This window comes from Chenopodium quinoa, unplaced genomic scaffold (assembly GCF_001683475.1).
Source record: "Chenopodium quinoa cultivar QQ74 unplaced genomic scaffold, ASM168347v1, whole genome shotgun sequence".
NCBI lineage: Eukaryota > Viridiplantae > Streptophyta > Magnoliopsida > Caryophyllales > Amaranthaceae > Chenopodium > Chenopodium quinoa.
In genome coordinates this window covers 1,975,145-1,990,355 of record NW_018744991.1, presented here as the reverse complement: position 1 = coordinate 1,990,355, position 15,211 = coordinate 1,975,145, and the positions used below count along the sequence as shown (strand labels likewise).

Below are 15,211 nucleotides of genomic sequence, written 5' to 3'. Positions count from 1 at the left end.
TTTCATTAATAAGCTAAGAGTCCCTTTGTTCCAATATATATATATATATATATATATATATATATATATATATATATATATACATACTTGAATCATTAGCTAGCTATGGAGTATCATCAGGCGATGTGGTGTACTACTTTGGAGCGACAATCTAATAACTCTTGCGTACTTATCAGACCGGGACATGATATGATACAAGAAGAGGTTAATGTAGTTGAGTAGGGAATATTATAGACACATATTGTCTCATGCTCATGGATGTGACAAAGGTTTATGTACTGGTTGTCACAAACCTATTGCAAGTCTGCAACAACTAACCACACGCCTAAATTCGACTTGTCAAATGAAGATAATTAATCCATAGGTGAAGTAACAATGATTTGGTATCTTGTGTGCACTCAATAACATGCATGAAGATAACATTGCTTCCAAATACTATAAAAACATGAGACAATGCTATTAAGGCACATGATTAACCATACAAAGTTCTCACGAACGACAAGCTTTTCATATATTACATAGGCTGATTACGTCGAATCAGAAACATAACAATAATACAAGACAATCACTAGCTTATATTAGTAGATAGATGATATCCATCATCATGTAAAACATATAAGAACGACTTGAAATTATTATATCAAGATCTAATGATCGACATTACTTATAAAACCCATATATTATTATGGATCCCAGGTCATGAACTTTCATCATGCCTAGGTAAATCAGCATATATCCAAACCCCAACACTTAGAGCTCAAAGTTCTTCAACCTCTGAGTAATCCTTGCAACGGCATTGCTTGATGCAGCTTCACCCAACTACAAAAGATTATAAAACCAATGTTAATTTTTATTTTTTTTTTCTTTTCAAGTTTCAATATATATATTCCAATCTGGTTTTGTATACGTACAAGGTATGTAGTAATTGTTTCATAATATAGGTTTTGTAACAAAAACCAGTCAAATTAGGGATTTTTATTTTATTTTTTTAATCATCCATCCGCTTTAACTGTTAATTGTTAAGAATCAATCAAGGTTGTTTCCAATTGAGTGACATTCAATCGTAAACAAAAATAGTTTTGTTATGCAAATATTATTAAAAAAATAATGAATTTTAATCGGCAAGAAAATCAATCTGTTAAAAAATACTTTTTTAATTAGTAAACCTAATTTTAATTTAGTCAAAATCAGTTAGCAAAGCTTGCTTCAAAAAAAAATCAGTTAGCAAGCTAGGCCATGCCCTGATCGGACTATACTAAGAAACCAAGGTAACTAATTGAACAAAACATATTTAGAAATCATTAAGTGACGTTTTAGAATTTATTTATTTATTTATTTATTTTTTTAACAAAATACCCTACTTATTTATTTAATTAACCCTCATCCCTAATTTTCTCACATATTTTTTCTATCTTGAAATCATAGTACATACACAAGTATTTATAATAATTGTGTATTCGTTGTTATAAATTAAAATAATAAACTACGTATATACCTGTGCATGGATGGTGTGAAAGACAATGTTTTCAGCAACAGAATAACTTGCATTCACAACTTCAACATTTTCCTCATGCAGAATTCGGAGTGCCTCAGTGAATACAAACTGGCACTCCAATCCAGTTACCAAAGTCACCTCTATGGCACTCCCATTAACAGTCACTTCTATTTGGACCGGCGAATTCGTGGAGTAGCCCCCTCTACTGCTACTAGACCCTCCGGCACCCTGCAGCTCATCCCTAGTTTGCCTCAAATTTTCCACGTTCTCTTGCAGCTGCCTTATGTAGTTTGTCGCGTCTCCAATTTGATCAGGAACCGCCTGCATAATTCATATACATATACCATTATTAATCTCCACTATTTATATAAACATAGTACTAGTAAATATTATATTGATCATAAATAATTAAGAAAGAGCCAAATAATTCTTTGTTCTTAATTTGTAGCACCATTTTGTTGTGGTAAGAGTGAATTATTTAATTAGTAGTACATCATCAAATAATTTTATTTTTTTTAACCGACCGATCTCAAGTACAAACCTCCCACCTTTCAGAAGATAAAGGTAGGGTTTTGAAGCTAGAGCATGCAAAAAATAATGAAAAACTTGATTTAATTTCGAACGTTTCTATCTTCAAATTATATAACGCTAAAATATATTGTTACTCTAAAATGTATCTTAATAGTTATTTCCACAACTCTAGACTAGACTAGGTTAATGATATAATTGAACTACGCTTTATCTCCCACCTCTCACAGGGTGGAGGTTAGGGTTTTGAAGATATATGTGAGACTCTCGCGTCTAGAATTAATTCTTGCGTCATATATATAGTATAATTTAGCTAGACTAGTGATGACTGTAACTAAATTTAAACTGAGGTATGTAGTATTATGATGCACAATATAGTATAATGCAATACTAATAACGTAAAATGCATTAAAAATAAAAGATCGATTGAGATAGAGACCCTTGGATAGGAGGAAGGATCATGAGGGACAAGGGAGTTGAGTTGGGAACAAAGGTTCTTCATTTGGTTTCTACGCTCTTTCTCGATGGTTTTCCTATCTCTTTTGGATGAAGAAGAGTTAGAGGATCTTTTCATGGTTATTGATGAGCTAGTTTGCAACAAAATGCTAACACTGAGTAATAGATCACTTAATACCTAAAGTGAGTGTATGTTGTTTAATTCATGTCACTACAATAACTAGGTATTTATAAGAAAATAAAAGGGCAGAAATGACCAAAAAAAGTATTAATATATATATTACGCTAGTAGTATGAAGGGAGTAATTACCTTATAATAGAGAGAATAAATTAACAAAGCAAAAGTTTAAGGTCCAAAAAGGTTAAGGGTGTGGGGTTGCGCATATATTCCTGCTTTTGACAAATCTTTGTTGACGACGCTTGACTATATATATATGCATCATCATGTGACGAAATATATAAAAACTATATTATATAATATATTTATATAATTGTAGTTTTCACATAACAACAAGGAAAGTACGTACTATAAGTAAACATCAAGATATAACAGACATAATGGGAACAAGTTAAAAGGGTAATAGTTTATGTTTCACACTTAAATTAATAGGGATAATTTCTTGTGGTCTCCTTGGATTACATTAACGTTATTCAACATATATAGCCGAAATAACAACTTAATGTTGGATGTTCTACTATCCATGGGGACGTCCAAGGAACTTTAATTCTTAGAATTAGTACATGGGAACTAATTTCTATTATGGTCAAACTTAAACTTCCTTCCATTGACTCAGATGAATGAATGATGATTGGTTATTAATAATTGAATTGACATAAATTAGAAATTGTTTGACTGAGTGAATGTGTGCATGCTTAAGTAACGTATGTATGTGCTCATTTATGTACGTATATTTGGACGGTTATGCTAGAGGTCACTCAACAGTAGGAGCCTAGGAGGTTCTATCATTTGAAATGTACAAGATCTTGGACTTTGGACTACATCATCATCAGTGTCGAAGCCAGGATTTTAATATCGGTAGCTTAGGGTACTACTGATCACATACTAATCGACAACAAAATAATCTAATTTAAACACATTTAAATAGATAATAATTGAACTACTGATTAACAAAAACCACATACCATGCAGTGTGAAAGAACTATATCTATCATTGATTTGATAAAGTATATCATCAGTCACTTAGCAAGCTATAAACCACCTAACCATTATTAAAAAGAGCAAGAATAAAGCATAACATCGTAGAACTAATTACATCGCAGATTTGATTATCTATCGCCCTAATAAAATGACTTCATCTAAAGCAATAAAATATGTGAGTTAGAATGAATTTAGCTTGAAATCCACTGATACATAGTCGTTTGGGTGAAAAATACTCATCATGTAGTGGTCCTCTAGATATTTATGGAGATTATGAAACCCTGGCCTAAATCTTCAATCCTCACCAAACGAACAAACAAAAAAATTAAACACAACAGAACCAATAGAAGCCCCTACAAAGATTCACAAAAACTGAGATGAGGAAAAAAAAGAGATGAAATAAAAAAAAGAAAAAAGGGAGAAGAGTGAAGGAAAACTTTAATAAAAATTAAAAAATTCTGACCATGAAGGCTAGAAAATTTCTCTCAAGGAAGAACTCCTAGAGGAAACATTTAATTGATGTAGGTCTGCTATTTCATGTTCGGTATAAGCACCCCGCATGTTGAATTAATTAGCCCATGCCCAGTTGGTCAACACCGAGCTAGTTAGATCCTACAAAAAGATAATAAAAAAAGGTAATAGCTAGTTACGTTGTTTAATAAAATTAATTGTTTAAGGAGCTTAAATTTTTTAGCATCTTAAGTTTTATTTTAGGTGTTAGCCAAACATTAGTAATTATATAAGTGCCTTAGAGTTATAAGTCTTATAACTGTTAGGAAATAGATGAGGATCAATTGATTTAGGTTATGTGTTTGATATGCGTAGAATATAGACAACAATATATAAAACATAAATTTGAGAAATAAAGTAGAAAATAGATTAGATGAACACACATATATACGTGGTTCGGTAAACAAGACCTACGTCCACGGGATAAGGGATAGTATATTCTTATTAGCTTAGCTTTCATGGAGGATAAACAAAAGAGATAACAAAAGGAGATACAACACTCTCCATCTCACAAAATCTCTCAAAAAGTGGATTACATGACGACTTGAATTGGCTAGGCTAATTAATCAATATTTAGCACTTCTAATTGTCCACCCAATGCCTCCTTATATAACATAAGGAAACCCTAAAGAAACCCTAAATTATTCCCCAAGGAATACTCAAATAGCCGTCAAAGAAAAGATATAATTTTAGGAAATATCCCATAAATTATCCTTGAAGAACCGAACTACTGAGCTATAGCTTGGCAGCTAGCTAAACCTTGCCGCAAGTCTTCATAGGACCGAGCTATAGCTCACTTGCCTAGAGCTATAACTCGCCCGCTCGTCGCAATTTTCCAGCTTCGTCAGGTTTCTGTAAAACAGTCATAACTTTCTCGTTTCTGATTGGAGTTGAGCATATGACCTATCGTTGGAAAGATCTTGAAACAAGCTATCACCTCCGACTTGAATCATCTCAAGATCACTTCTGGATTGAGAGATATGAGCGTTTGAAGTTGACCATTTGCCATTATACGATACTAGAATTCAAGTCATATTTAACAAATCTCCACCTTGAATTGAAATCTATCAACAAACCAAAAACCAAAAAATCATGAAAGCATCTATCCATATCGTAAATTAAATTACCAAAGAAGTCCTGGAAGGAACGGACTCCACCTCAAACAAATAATTTAAGCACTAGTCTAAAGATAAGAGACATCCAATGGGTAAACCAATAACATGTGAACCGGCGTGTCTCCGATCACACAATCTTGTAATGCCAATATACGGCCTAATGAGAGCATAATGTCACAACACGTCAAGCATACTTGGGATATGCATACAAAATTGACCCATCTCTCTACAAACCACTTTTCATCAAACACGTCTCTAGGAAATACATCAAAAACTCCTAAGCACGCGATAGATACAAGGTGAGCACTTTTCCTTCATTGTACATCCAATAATAATCAAGATTGCAAATTAAATCAAAAGCAATCAATAACCAAGAAACTCTAATCTTAAATACGGTTTCCCAAATTCATCAACATCTCCAAAAAAAAAAAAAATCAACAAAAAAAAGTTCATTGAGAATTTGAAACCATGGCCAATAATCAAGTCTTCAATAACCATAAAGCAAACGAGACATAAACGAATTACCGTCAAGATCACAAAGATCATAAAAATTCATCACCATAGTCTCCTAAACTATCCCCTTCAAAATCTGGAATAACTTCATCTTCAAACACCAATAAATCGAAACATCGACAAACCAAATATTTCTCAAAAAAACATAATCAGAATTTTGTTGTCAAACAAAATATCAAACACTCCAAAAAATTAAACCTTAAACGTAAAATTTCTATAACCTGGCTTTGACACCAATTTGTTAGGAAATAGATGAGGATCGATTGATTTAGGTTATGTGTTTGATATGTGCGGAACATAGACAATAATATATAAAACATAAATTTGAGAAATAAAGTAGAAAATAGATTAGATGAACACAAAGATATACATAATTCGGCAAACAAGACCTACGTCCACGGGGTAAGGGATAGTATATTCTTATTAGCTTTCATGGAGGATAAACAAGAGAGATAACAAAAGGAGATATAACACTCTCCATCTCACAAAATCTCTCAAAAAATGGATTACATAATGGGTTGAATTGGCTAGGCTAATTAATCAATATTTAGCACTTCTAATTGTCCACCCAATGCCTCCTTATATAATATAAGGAAACCCTAAATTATTTTTCACATTCTATCCAAAAAAAACTTCGTCACCATCGTATACAACAAAATTTCGCGAAATAAACTATTTATGAGCGTGTTTGATATAAGTCCATAAAAATATCACCATTCAGATGTCCAAAAAGAAGAATCACACCATTCAAACAGACTATTGTTGAGACAATAAGGTTAAATATAAAATATAACTTCTAGGCGCAGCCACCCCTTCGCACCCCCCCCCCCCCCCCCCCACACACACACAAAAAAAAAAAACGCCCCAAATAGAGACTTAAAGCTCTGGCACTTTGCAATACTAATTCCACGAGATAAAATCAGATGAATAACCTACAAGTTCCGCCTTCCTAGAATTAAGAATCCACATAGCATAAGCTCCATAGTCTTGAAGATAGTCAAAGGCTCAAGGAATAGATCAGCAAAAGATGCCAGCCATGTATGCTTACAGAGGCAGGACACAACTAAGTGCAGAGGAATCCTAGCAGCTCTACTTGATTCTGCTAGTTCATATAATTAACATGAATATATATTCTATAATCTATATTACGAAGTACGTAAAAAGAAACACACTGCAAGCAATCAAACAGCATCAAGACACAAAAAAGTTCCATGCTAGGGTTATGATATGCCAGATTATAGAGCTAATATTGGCTGCATTTGTTCTATTTCGACAATGTTAGAAGAAGTGCTTCACAGCAGCTTATAGCAACACAAACAGCAATATTACTAGAACTGGACCGGCACAAACCGGTCTGTGCTCAGGGTGTCAGCACTGCTCAGAATAACAGCAATAGCAGATTTAAGCCCAAAAAAAAAACAAAAAAAGAATTACTTATACAGGAAATCAATTGTCATTGGTCAGAACAGCAAGCAACACCATTGAAATGAATTACTTGAAAAATGCTAAAGCCAGGTTTACATGAGATTACACCATGGATTCTCCTCGTGGAAACAATATCTAACAGAAAGATTACAGTAATAATCTAATGGAACAAAATTTCAGGCACTTGAGGAAGACTAGTTGCATATTTATAAATCAATTGTAACATGTTCAGCAGATTTCAACTACTTTAGTTACTGAACTCTGTAGCAGGTGGTACCCAAGACCGTGGAGCATAACTTCCTTCTACATCCAACCCTTTGGATCTCCCTACAAACCCAATAAAATAACCTTAAATGCTCATATAACTAAGGTAGCTAGCCAAGATTAGCTGGCTCTTGGTTGACTCATCAAGGGAGCTAAGAGTTGGAGATGGATTCAAGCAGGACTCTATTTGAGCGTGAACTCAAGCATAGCTTGCAGCAGCTCACAAGTCTGGTTCATTGGTAATCTAACCACATCCCCCCCCCCCCCAACACCTCTCTCCCTCTCTTCTCTCTCTCTCTCTCTCTCACACACACAAAACAATTAGGCAATTAACCATGCGTCAAATCACATCTTTAGTGATGAACTGGATTTAAGCTAGAAAAACACAATAGAAGGAGATAATAAATTGGAATTGATGATGTGTGAATTGCAGAAAAAAGTAAGATATTCAACCTTCCAAGATACTTATATTTCTTCCAACTACAACTAAAATAAAATGGAACACTCATTAATATTTTCATGCCTTCCCTCTCACTGATCTCTTCTATCTATAGAGCTAACTACTTGCTTTCTCTCCAAGCGAGACAAACTATGCTAAGTTACCAATAGTACCCCTCCCTATAGTTGATGCCTAACAGTCCCCCCACCCCCAAACAAACAATTAACTTTCAATGAAGGAGAACAGATTGCATTCCCAAGAAAACAAAAATCAAGACCTTATGTATAAAAACTGACAATGGAATAACTTGCAATAGAATTTTAAGGCCCAAGGTATAAAACTGTTAGCAGGCTTTGAGCCCCCACACATCCTTTTTAAGATTTCGCCTGAATAAACTTGGGCGGGCAGAGCAAAGTCTAGTAATGTCTGCAGGAGTAACAGAATATATGACAAAACGAATAAACATCTTAGACACGAACAAATCAGAGGCTTAGAAATTAGAAGAGTTCTATTAGCACAAAAGATCTCTTAAAGAAAGAAAAAGGGGTACCTGATTCAATTACATGCAAGGACTCTTTAAATGCAGGAAGCTAAAGCAGCAGGTGTTCAGTTGTTCACTCATCAGAAGCCTTTAGATACAAATTCTTCTCCTCCAGTTACTTTCAATGGTGAATTTACATTCAAGTTGAAAAACATGATTTCATGTAACAAACATTAATGGCATGAGAACTTTATGCACACAAGTACATGAAACATTTCAAATATACACAAACAGACAAACAGAGCCCCTGTCAAAACTCAAAAAACTCTTCTATGATGACAAAGGTTTCATAATTCATGTTTATGGGCAAATGTAAAGCATGGAGTTTAAATATCCACAAACATGGGTAAAAAAGAGAGGGGGGTGTATCCAATAATATTTCCAGATATCTTTCCTCTTGAGATTCAACATTCACAATGACAGCCAATCACTAAAGTTCTAATCAACGAAAAGAAAGTTCAGAAGAAAATAAAATTCTATATTTAAAGGCCATCAGAAATTATGCCCCGCAAAAGCTAACGATGTTGCAACCAAAAACAACCTCTTTTCCAATATCAAAATGCATATTGCTGTGCATGTAGTGTGTATAAGAAGCGTTCAAACTCAGCATGCCCACTACTCTATTGACTCCACTTGCATAGATGTGAAATAGTAATACAACCAACAGAGACTAAAAATAAGCCTATTAATTACAAGGTAATCTGATTGAACTACAAAGGCAAGGTCATAAGGAGAGTCAATTGAACTTGGGTTTAGGCATTGACTTAGAATGAGAATGAGGGGGACCAAGCTTTTGTATCCAATGAAGAAATCCCTTCTTATGATCTTGAAAAATAGAATTCTGTACCGACTTCAAGGTCCCATCATGGGCCAGTGAAGATTCAAACTGCTCAAGAACTTTCACAACCTGCCAAAACTCAGGCCTCTTCTCTGGCTGTGCAGACCAGCATTGTTCAATCAAAGCTCTCATGGCAGGAGGACAGCTCTTTGGGAAAGCAGGCCGCAAATTCTGCAATATCAGATGGTTTTTGGGTCAGATAGTAGCTAATTTTGCATCTTATTTTAATAAACTGAAAACGCTGAAAACAGTTCTAGTAAACAAATCTGCTAACTTATACTCGTAGCTAACAATCATCATCAAATGCTTTCATAATAGACAATGATACTATCCTCAATTCCTCAGTCAGAAGTATAAGATAGCTTGGAATTTGGTAAAACACCAAAATAACTTGCTTCCTGAATCAAGGGGACGTGATAAAAAACCGGAAAAAATTATTATACTTGCACAAGCTTGCACCTATTCAAACTACAATTAACAAAATCATTAGAGACTTGTAACCTAGTACATTCAAATTACAATGAACCCACTCAAAATTGAATCCCAACAGGGGATTATAGCTAAAGCTAAACTAAAAATCATCCATTTTACAGCTTAATCTCAAACTAGGCAAAGCTCCGGGTCAATGCGGGTAATATGAGGTTAATATTGTTAGATTGGCGTAATTGTTGATAAGAAATGAAATTTAATATATATGAGAATATATAATGAATAATAATTATGAGTGCATAAAAGTTTACCCATTGTTTAAATACATTTAATTTCTTAATTTAATTGAAAAGTTTCTCTCGTCTTTGGATACAAGATATTAAACGTTAAGGTGGTTTAATAAACACAAATATTGTAGTAGAATAGATAGTAAGCTCTTCACACCTTTAATGAGAGCTTTTGGTTTGACTCTTATTAGACACATTTATTAAATGTAAAGTAATAATTGGACTTGAAGCCGAACTAAGAGTGAAACGTGGCATGGTAGAGGATAACTTACCATTGACATTTAATATAAAATAAATTAAATATTAATTACATGTAGATAAGTGCAAAATAGGCAGGTTTTGATCCATCCAAAGAAATTCCGATATATTAAAGACATGCAAATTTGTATATTCAAGCAAAGACATACTAGCCAAAACCACGTCCTAGTAAACAAAAACAAGACATACACAAACCAACCTTATTAACAACAGCATAAGCGGCCTGGATAGGGGTCATGTCCTCATAAGGAATGTTTCCTGATACCATTTCCCATAACATTAGTCCAAAGCTGTATACATCAACTTTCCTTCCATAAGGCTTATGCCTAATCATCTCAGGAGCCATCCAGCGGTATGTTCCAGGATCATCAGCAAAAGGATCACAATGTACTTCCTCACAAGCAATCCCAAAATCAGCAATTTTCATGTGAAATGATTGATCAATCAAAACATTTTCAGGCTTGAGATCCCGATGAATGACACCTTGTGAGTGCACATAATCCATTCCACGAGCAATATCAAGCGCTACAGGGATTAATTTCTGTAAAGGAAGTGTTTCATTTTCAAGCTTATGTAAATATGACCTCAAAGAACCCTCCGACAAGTATTCTGCAACGATGCAAAATACTGGTGGTTGCCTACACGCTGCCACAAACTGAAACATACAAAATAGTACATATGATAAGTATGAGTTTGATAATGATTACAAAAAGGAAGCTCAATTATGTCATCACCACAGTTTCAATATGAGATACAGATTACAAATTATAGCAAATGGTTTGCAAATGTAATATAGTTTAGCAACCAAAACAGATCTATCTCCAATAGCACCAACAGACAATGGTGGATGATGAAAAGATTGAACAAAACTCAATGAAAACATACATAAACAATACTTCCTCTGTTCCACAAATATTGCAACTAGGATGAAATTACGCATCCCAAAGCACATTTTATATGCTAAATATCTATAATTATATAAGAGTAAAAATTATAAAAAGATGATATTGTGAAAGTATTTTACGAGACGAATCTAACACCACCCCACATGACTGTTTTACTTTACGTATAAATCATAATATGCAGTCAAACAAGCATGATGAATAGTGTAAAAGTCCAGTTGTTGCAATATTACTAGAACGGAGGAAATATTTAACTAGATCAAGAAGAATCAGCTGCAACTAATGGAAAATATGTAACAAAGATCATAGATACATGTATTACAAAGAAACCCCTACCCGATAAAGAGACAAATGGAGCAAAGCAAGTTTACCTTAATTACATTAGGATGGTGGAGGCGTGATAGAAGAGAAACTTCTCGGTTAAACTGCTTCTCTAAACGAGAAGCCAAGCTTCCATTTTCGTCATCATCTGGTATTCGGATAATTTTCACAGCTACAGGTTCATCCTTGTATATTCCATGGTAAAGCCGACTGTGAGCTCCATGAGCAAACCTAAGCCCAAGAAACAATTGTGAAAGATCGACCATGTAATCATCAGCAGCTTCTACAGATGTAACTTTTCCCCCTCCATGATCAAAGTACTTTGCCCAACCAGAATCCTTCTTCTGCTTCAATCTACTGAAACTTTTCATAGGAGAGAAATTCCTCAATGGACTAGTATTCCTCCCATTGGATTTCCTGCCGTCTGGAGAATCAAAACTAAAAGAAAAATCAATTGTTTTCTTATCAGGCTCCTTCCTTCTCGGAAGAGGTGTAGAAGATCTCTTTTTCTCCAACCGAGCTTCCTTAAAGGTATCCGAAACAATAGTTTCCGGCAGAGGTGATACAGATCTTTGCTTATTTGTCAACGGATTCTTTTGAATCTGAGGCTGATAAGGCTCTCCAACCTTGCGTACAGGGGCAGTATCAGGCTCCTTAGGCTTAAATTTCGGAATTTCAACTGTACGAAATCTTAATGGAACGGAGGCCAATTTAGATGAATCAAGTCGATGACAGATGGTGTGCGAGTACTTAGCTCTCCTAATCCAGGAAGAAGACTCTTCATCCATTGGCCTCCCACGAATTCAAAACCCTTATAAACTACAAAATGTGATGATCAAAAATTACTTGCACCCAAATATACAAACTCCTCCATCAAAACATAAACCCCAGACTATCAACACCGGAACCCGAAACCACATCCATCACCCTAATTACACTATGTATTTACAAACCAAAATAGAGCTTCAAGCCCAGAATTTCTGAATACCCAGAAACCAACTAATCTTCGAAAATCGAATCGAATTTCAGAAATCTTAAGCCTGCGATGATTGACAAGAAACCATTTCACACCCACAAAAAGAAAAAAACTTTCACAAAGAAAAATCAAAAGTAAAAGTCAAATAACACCATTCCTAAAAGCCCTTTAAAATCCCAACTCAGATAAGATGCATAAACAATTCAATTAAAACCCAGAAAACGACAGCTATAGACGACTAAATTAGCAATCAAACAAACAAAGAAAGACATAATTAAGATAAATTATCAAAAATCATAAACAACCCCAAAAAAATTAAACAATAAAAAATGGCAAATTACTGCGAGAAATCAATGAAGAATAGCATCATCAACAGCAACAACAAATAATGTATTATTAATATAAAAAAAATAAGAAAGACCCAGAAACCATAAATGAGATTAAGAAAAAAAAATTAACAAAAATGAACCAAAAATAAAATATGAATCAAAAGGAATTACATACCAGAAGGGTAGTTAGGAGAAAGTCAAAAGCATAATGTTTTTGAAGTTTGACAAAAGATATAAATTTTCTCTCTCCTCTTCAAACAATAATTAGAGAGGATGAAGGACAGGATCTATCATTTGAGGGGCATAGCAAGGAGAATGAAGGAGAAATTAATCTCCCAAAATTCTGAAAAGTATGAGCAAGGTGTCCTTAAAGCTTTATATAACTTTAAAAATTAAATAAAAGTGTCCTTTAATAGTATACGAATTGTATACGATGCTAAGGAAAGCGACAAATGTGAATATTGGAAAAAAGGACTATGGAGTACTCCGTATTTGAATGTCTTTTTTTCCTCTCAAGTATGTAAGAAAAAAAAAATGAGTCTTTTTATATTAAGCACGATATTAAGCGCGAAATACTTAGTCAAGGTGGATGAAATTTGAATTTGTGAATTGTGCAACCTTGGCCTCTGATACTATAATAGAGGATCGATTCAACAAAAAAATTTAAGCTGGTAGTTGAAGTGTATGATTGTGTTTGTACTCTTGATTAGATGTCGAGCATGTTAGATATGAATGTTGCTGCTCTCACATTTTCATCCCTGCCTAAATTTTCATCTTAACACTGTTCAATCAGTCATGATGGATATAAAATTCAACAAATCTGATCTCGTCAAGGGCAAAACTAATTTAATCACTGCCCAATTACCACCCCACTTATCCCATCCTACCACCTACTTTATTTGCCCCAAAATCTACCTGGCATGTCAAATTTAAGTTTCATTTCAACATACTTCATATATAGTTACATAGAATTAAGAAAACAAAATAAAACAACATTGTTGAAATTATTGGCTTAAATTGTAAGGAATACTTAGTTTTACTCCATAGTATTTTTGAAAATTAATGGATTAGACATAAAATAATACGAAGTAGAGTAAACCCTCAGCCCCCAAGGGCACCACCAATGTTGATTATAATTTTATTACCATCCTCACCCTAAGCTAGTTACTACCCACAAACCTTCATCCATATTAGTTTAAACATGCCCCATTGACATCCCTACAAATCCCTTCTATCATGAAATTGGTGAAATTTGAATTTTGACCTCACACTTAAATGTTAAAGAGATATCCAACTTTTCTAACCTCCAATCGCTCTGAACGTATCATGTAAAAAGAATGTAAATGGAATTAGGTGAATTTAAGAAGCTTCAATCATCGATCAATATAAAGCTTTTTTTGTCAAAATTTCTCTTAAATACATGTTACACTATTTATTTATTTATTTATGTATTATTTATTTTGTATCTTTCACTAAATATTTTAACCTTGTTACGACTTGAGAGTAGTATAAAGAGGAAGGGTAGGAGATTTAAGATTTTCCACCCTAAATTTCTTTTCTATTGAAATTTGATCTCACAATGTAAGGTTATGACTGAGGTGCAAACACTTTCTCTCTAGCTAGGTCACCCCTTCTTTTTATAAGTGTAAACACTTCTAATGTTGGTAGTGTATTACGAAGCACTAATAACCATGTTAAAATCCCATTCTATATATTCTCATCTATGTTACAGAGATATGGGTATCCATTTTCGACACAAATACGTGGTCAATGTTCGACTCGACTGTTTTGTGAAAATTTTCCATGATTTGAACTAAAAAAGAAGTGTCCAACTCATGTCTGAGTGTCGAGGATCCGACATAATTAATTGAGTTAAAATAAAGAGTACGAGTAACATAGAATGTCATAATGCCGTAAAATAAGTCCCATGGAGTATAAACTCATTTAGCTCTTATATTATTTGTTTTTAATTATTACACTAAATGGAAGTAGAAATTTTGGAAGTTGTTTGATAAAACATATAATAATAATAATAATACTTATTGAATATTTTATTTACCAAATCCACCATTAACTTAGTTGATTACCTCATATTCCATAGATAAGTAGAATGAAGTTTCCCAAGAAAGCTCTTAAATGATATTTACAAATTTACTAGTATGAAGTGTACACTTTATATGTGAAATTAAACACTTTCTTATTAATTATTTGGCTTAATAACTTCTATTATTTTGCTCTATTACTATAAAAGAAACCCATTAATTAAATAAGACTTGGCTCACTTGGTAAATTTTTTACCTTATACGTATAATATAGACTTTGGATTAATTTATTACTCCATGTATGGGTACATAGAGGTTGGATTCTCTCTTACCTCTTCTCCTTGCCTCCCAACACCTAGCTCGTAAATATTAGATAAAACTAAA

General features: G+C 33.7%; 2 protein-coding genes across 2 annotated transcripts; both read right to left on the bottom strand.

The window, feature by feature from the left end:
• Positions 1-659: 659 nt before the first annotated feature.
• LOC110706729 (transcription factor bHLH162-like) lies at positions 660-2,651 on the bottom strand. The gene is made up of 3 exons (XM_021884685.1): positions 2,463-2,651; positions 1,496-1,816; positions 660-819 (listed from the first exon to the last, which is right to left on the bottom strand). The coding sequence occupies exons 1-3, from the start codon at positions 2,595-2,597 to the stop codon at positions 751-753; spliced, it is 525 nt and encodes a 174-aa protein (XP_021740377.1). The 5' UTR covers positions 2,598-2,651; the 3' UTR covers positions 660-750.
• Positions 2,652-8,902: 6,251 nt separating this feature from the next.
• Positions 8,903-13,165, bottom strand: LOC110706918 (serine/threonine-protein kinase HT1-like). The gene is made up of 4 exons (XM_021884910.1): positions 12,961-13,165; positions 11,531-12,520; positions 10,457-10,912; positions 8,903-9,454 (listed from the first exon to the last, which is right to left on the bottom strand). The coding sequence occupies exons 2-4, from the start codon at positions 12,266-12,268 to the stop codon at positions 9,182-9,184; spliced, it is 1,467 nt and encodes a 488-aa protein (XP_021740602.1). The 5' UTR covers positions 12,269-12,520; positions 12,961-13,165; the 3' UTR covers positions 8,903-9,181.
• Between the last annotated feature and the right edge of the window lie 2,046 nt (positions 13,166-15,211).

Bases quoted from the DNA above. Each gene is read 5' to 3' on its own strand.
- LOC110706729 (XM_021884685.1), bottom strand. From the start codon at position 2,597: ATGAAAAGATCCTCTAACTCTTCTTCATCCAAAAGAGATAGGAAAACC. The intron at 1,817-2,462 runs GTCTCTATCTCA...TGAATTATGCAG, and splicing joins ATCCTTCCTCCTATCCAAGG to GCGGTTCCTGATCAAATTGG. The intron at 820-1,495 runs GTATATACGTAG...AATCTTTTGTAG, and splicing joins TTCACACCATCCATGCACAG to TTGGGTGAAGCTGCATCAAG.
- LOC110706918 (XM_021884910.1), bottom strand. From the start codon at position 12,268: ATGGATGAAGAGTCTTCTTCCTGGATTAGGAGAGCTAAGTACTCGCAC. The intron at 10,913-11,530 runs GTAAACTTGCTT...TGTATGTTTCAG, and splicing joins ACCATCCTAATGTAATTAAG to TTTGTGGCAGCGTGTAGGCA. The intron at 9,455-10,456 runs GTTGGTTTGTGT...CTGATATTGCAG, and splicing joins CTTATGCTGTTGTTAATAAG to AATTTGCGGCCTGCTTTCCC.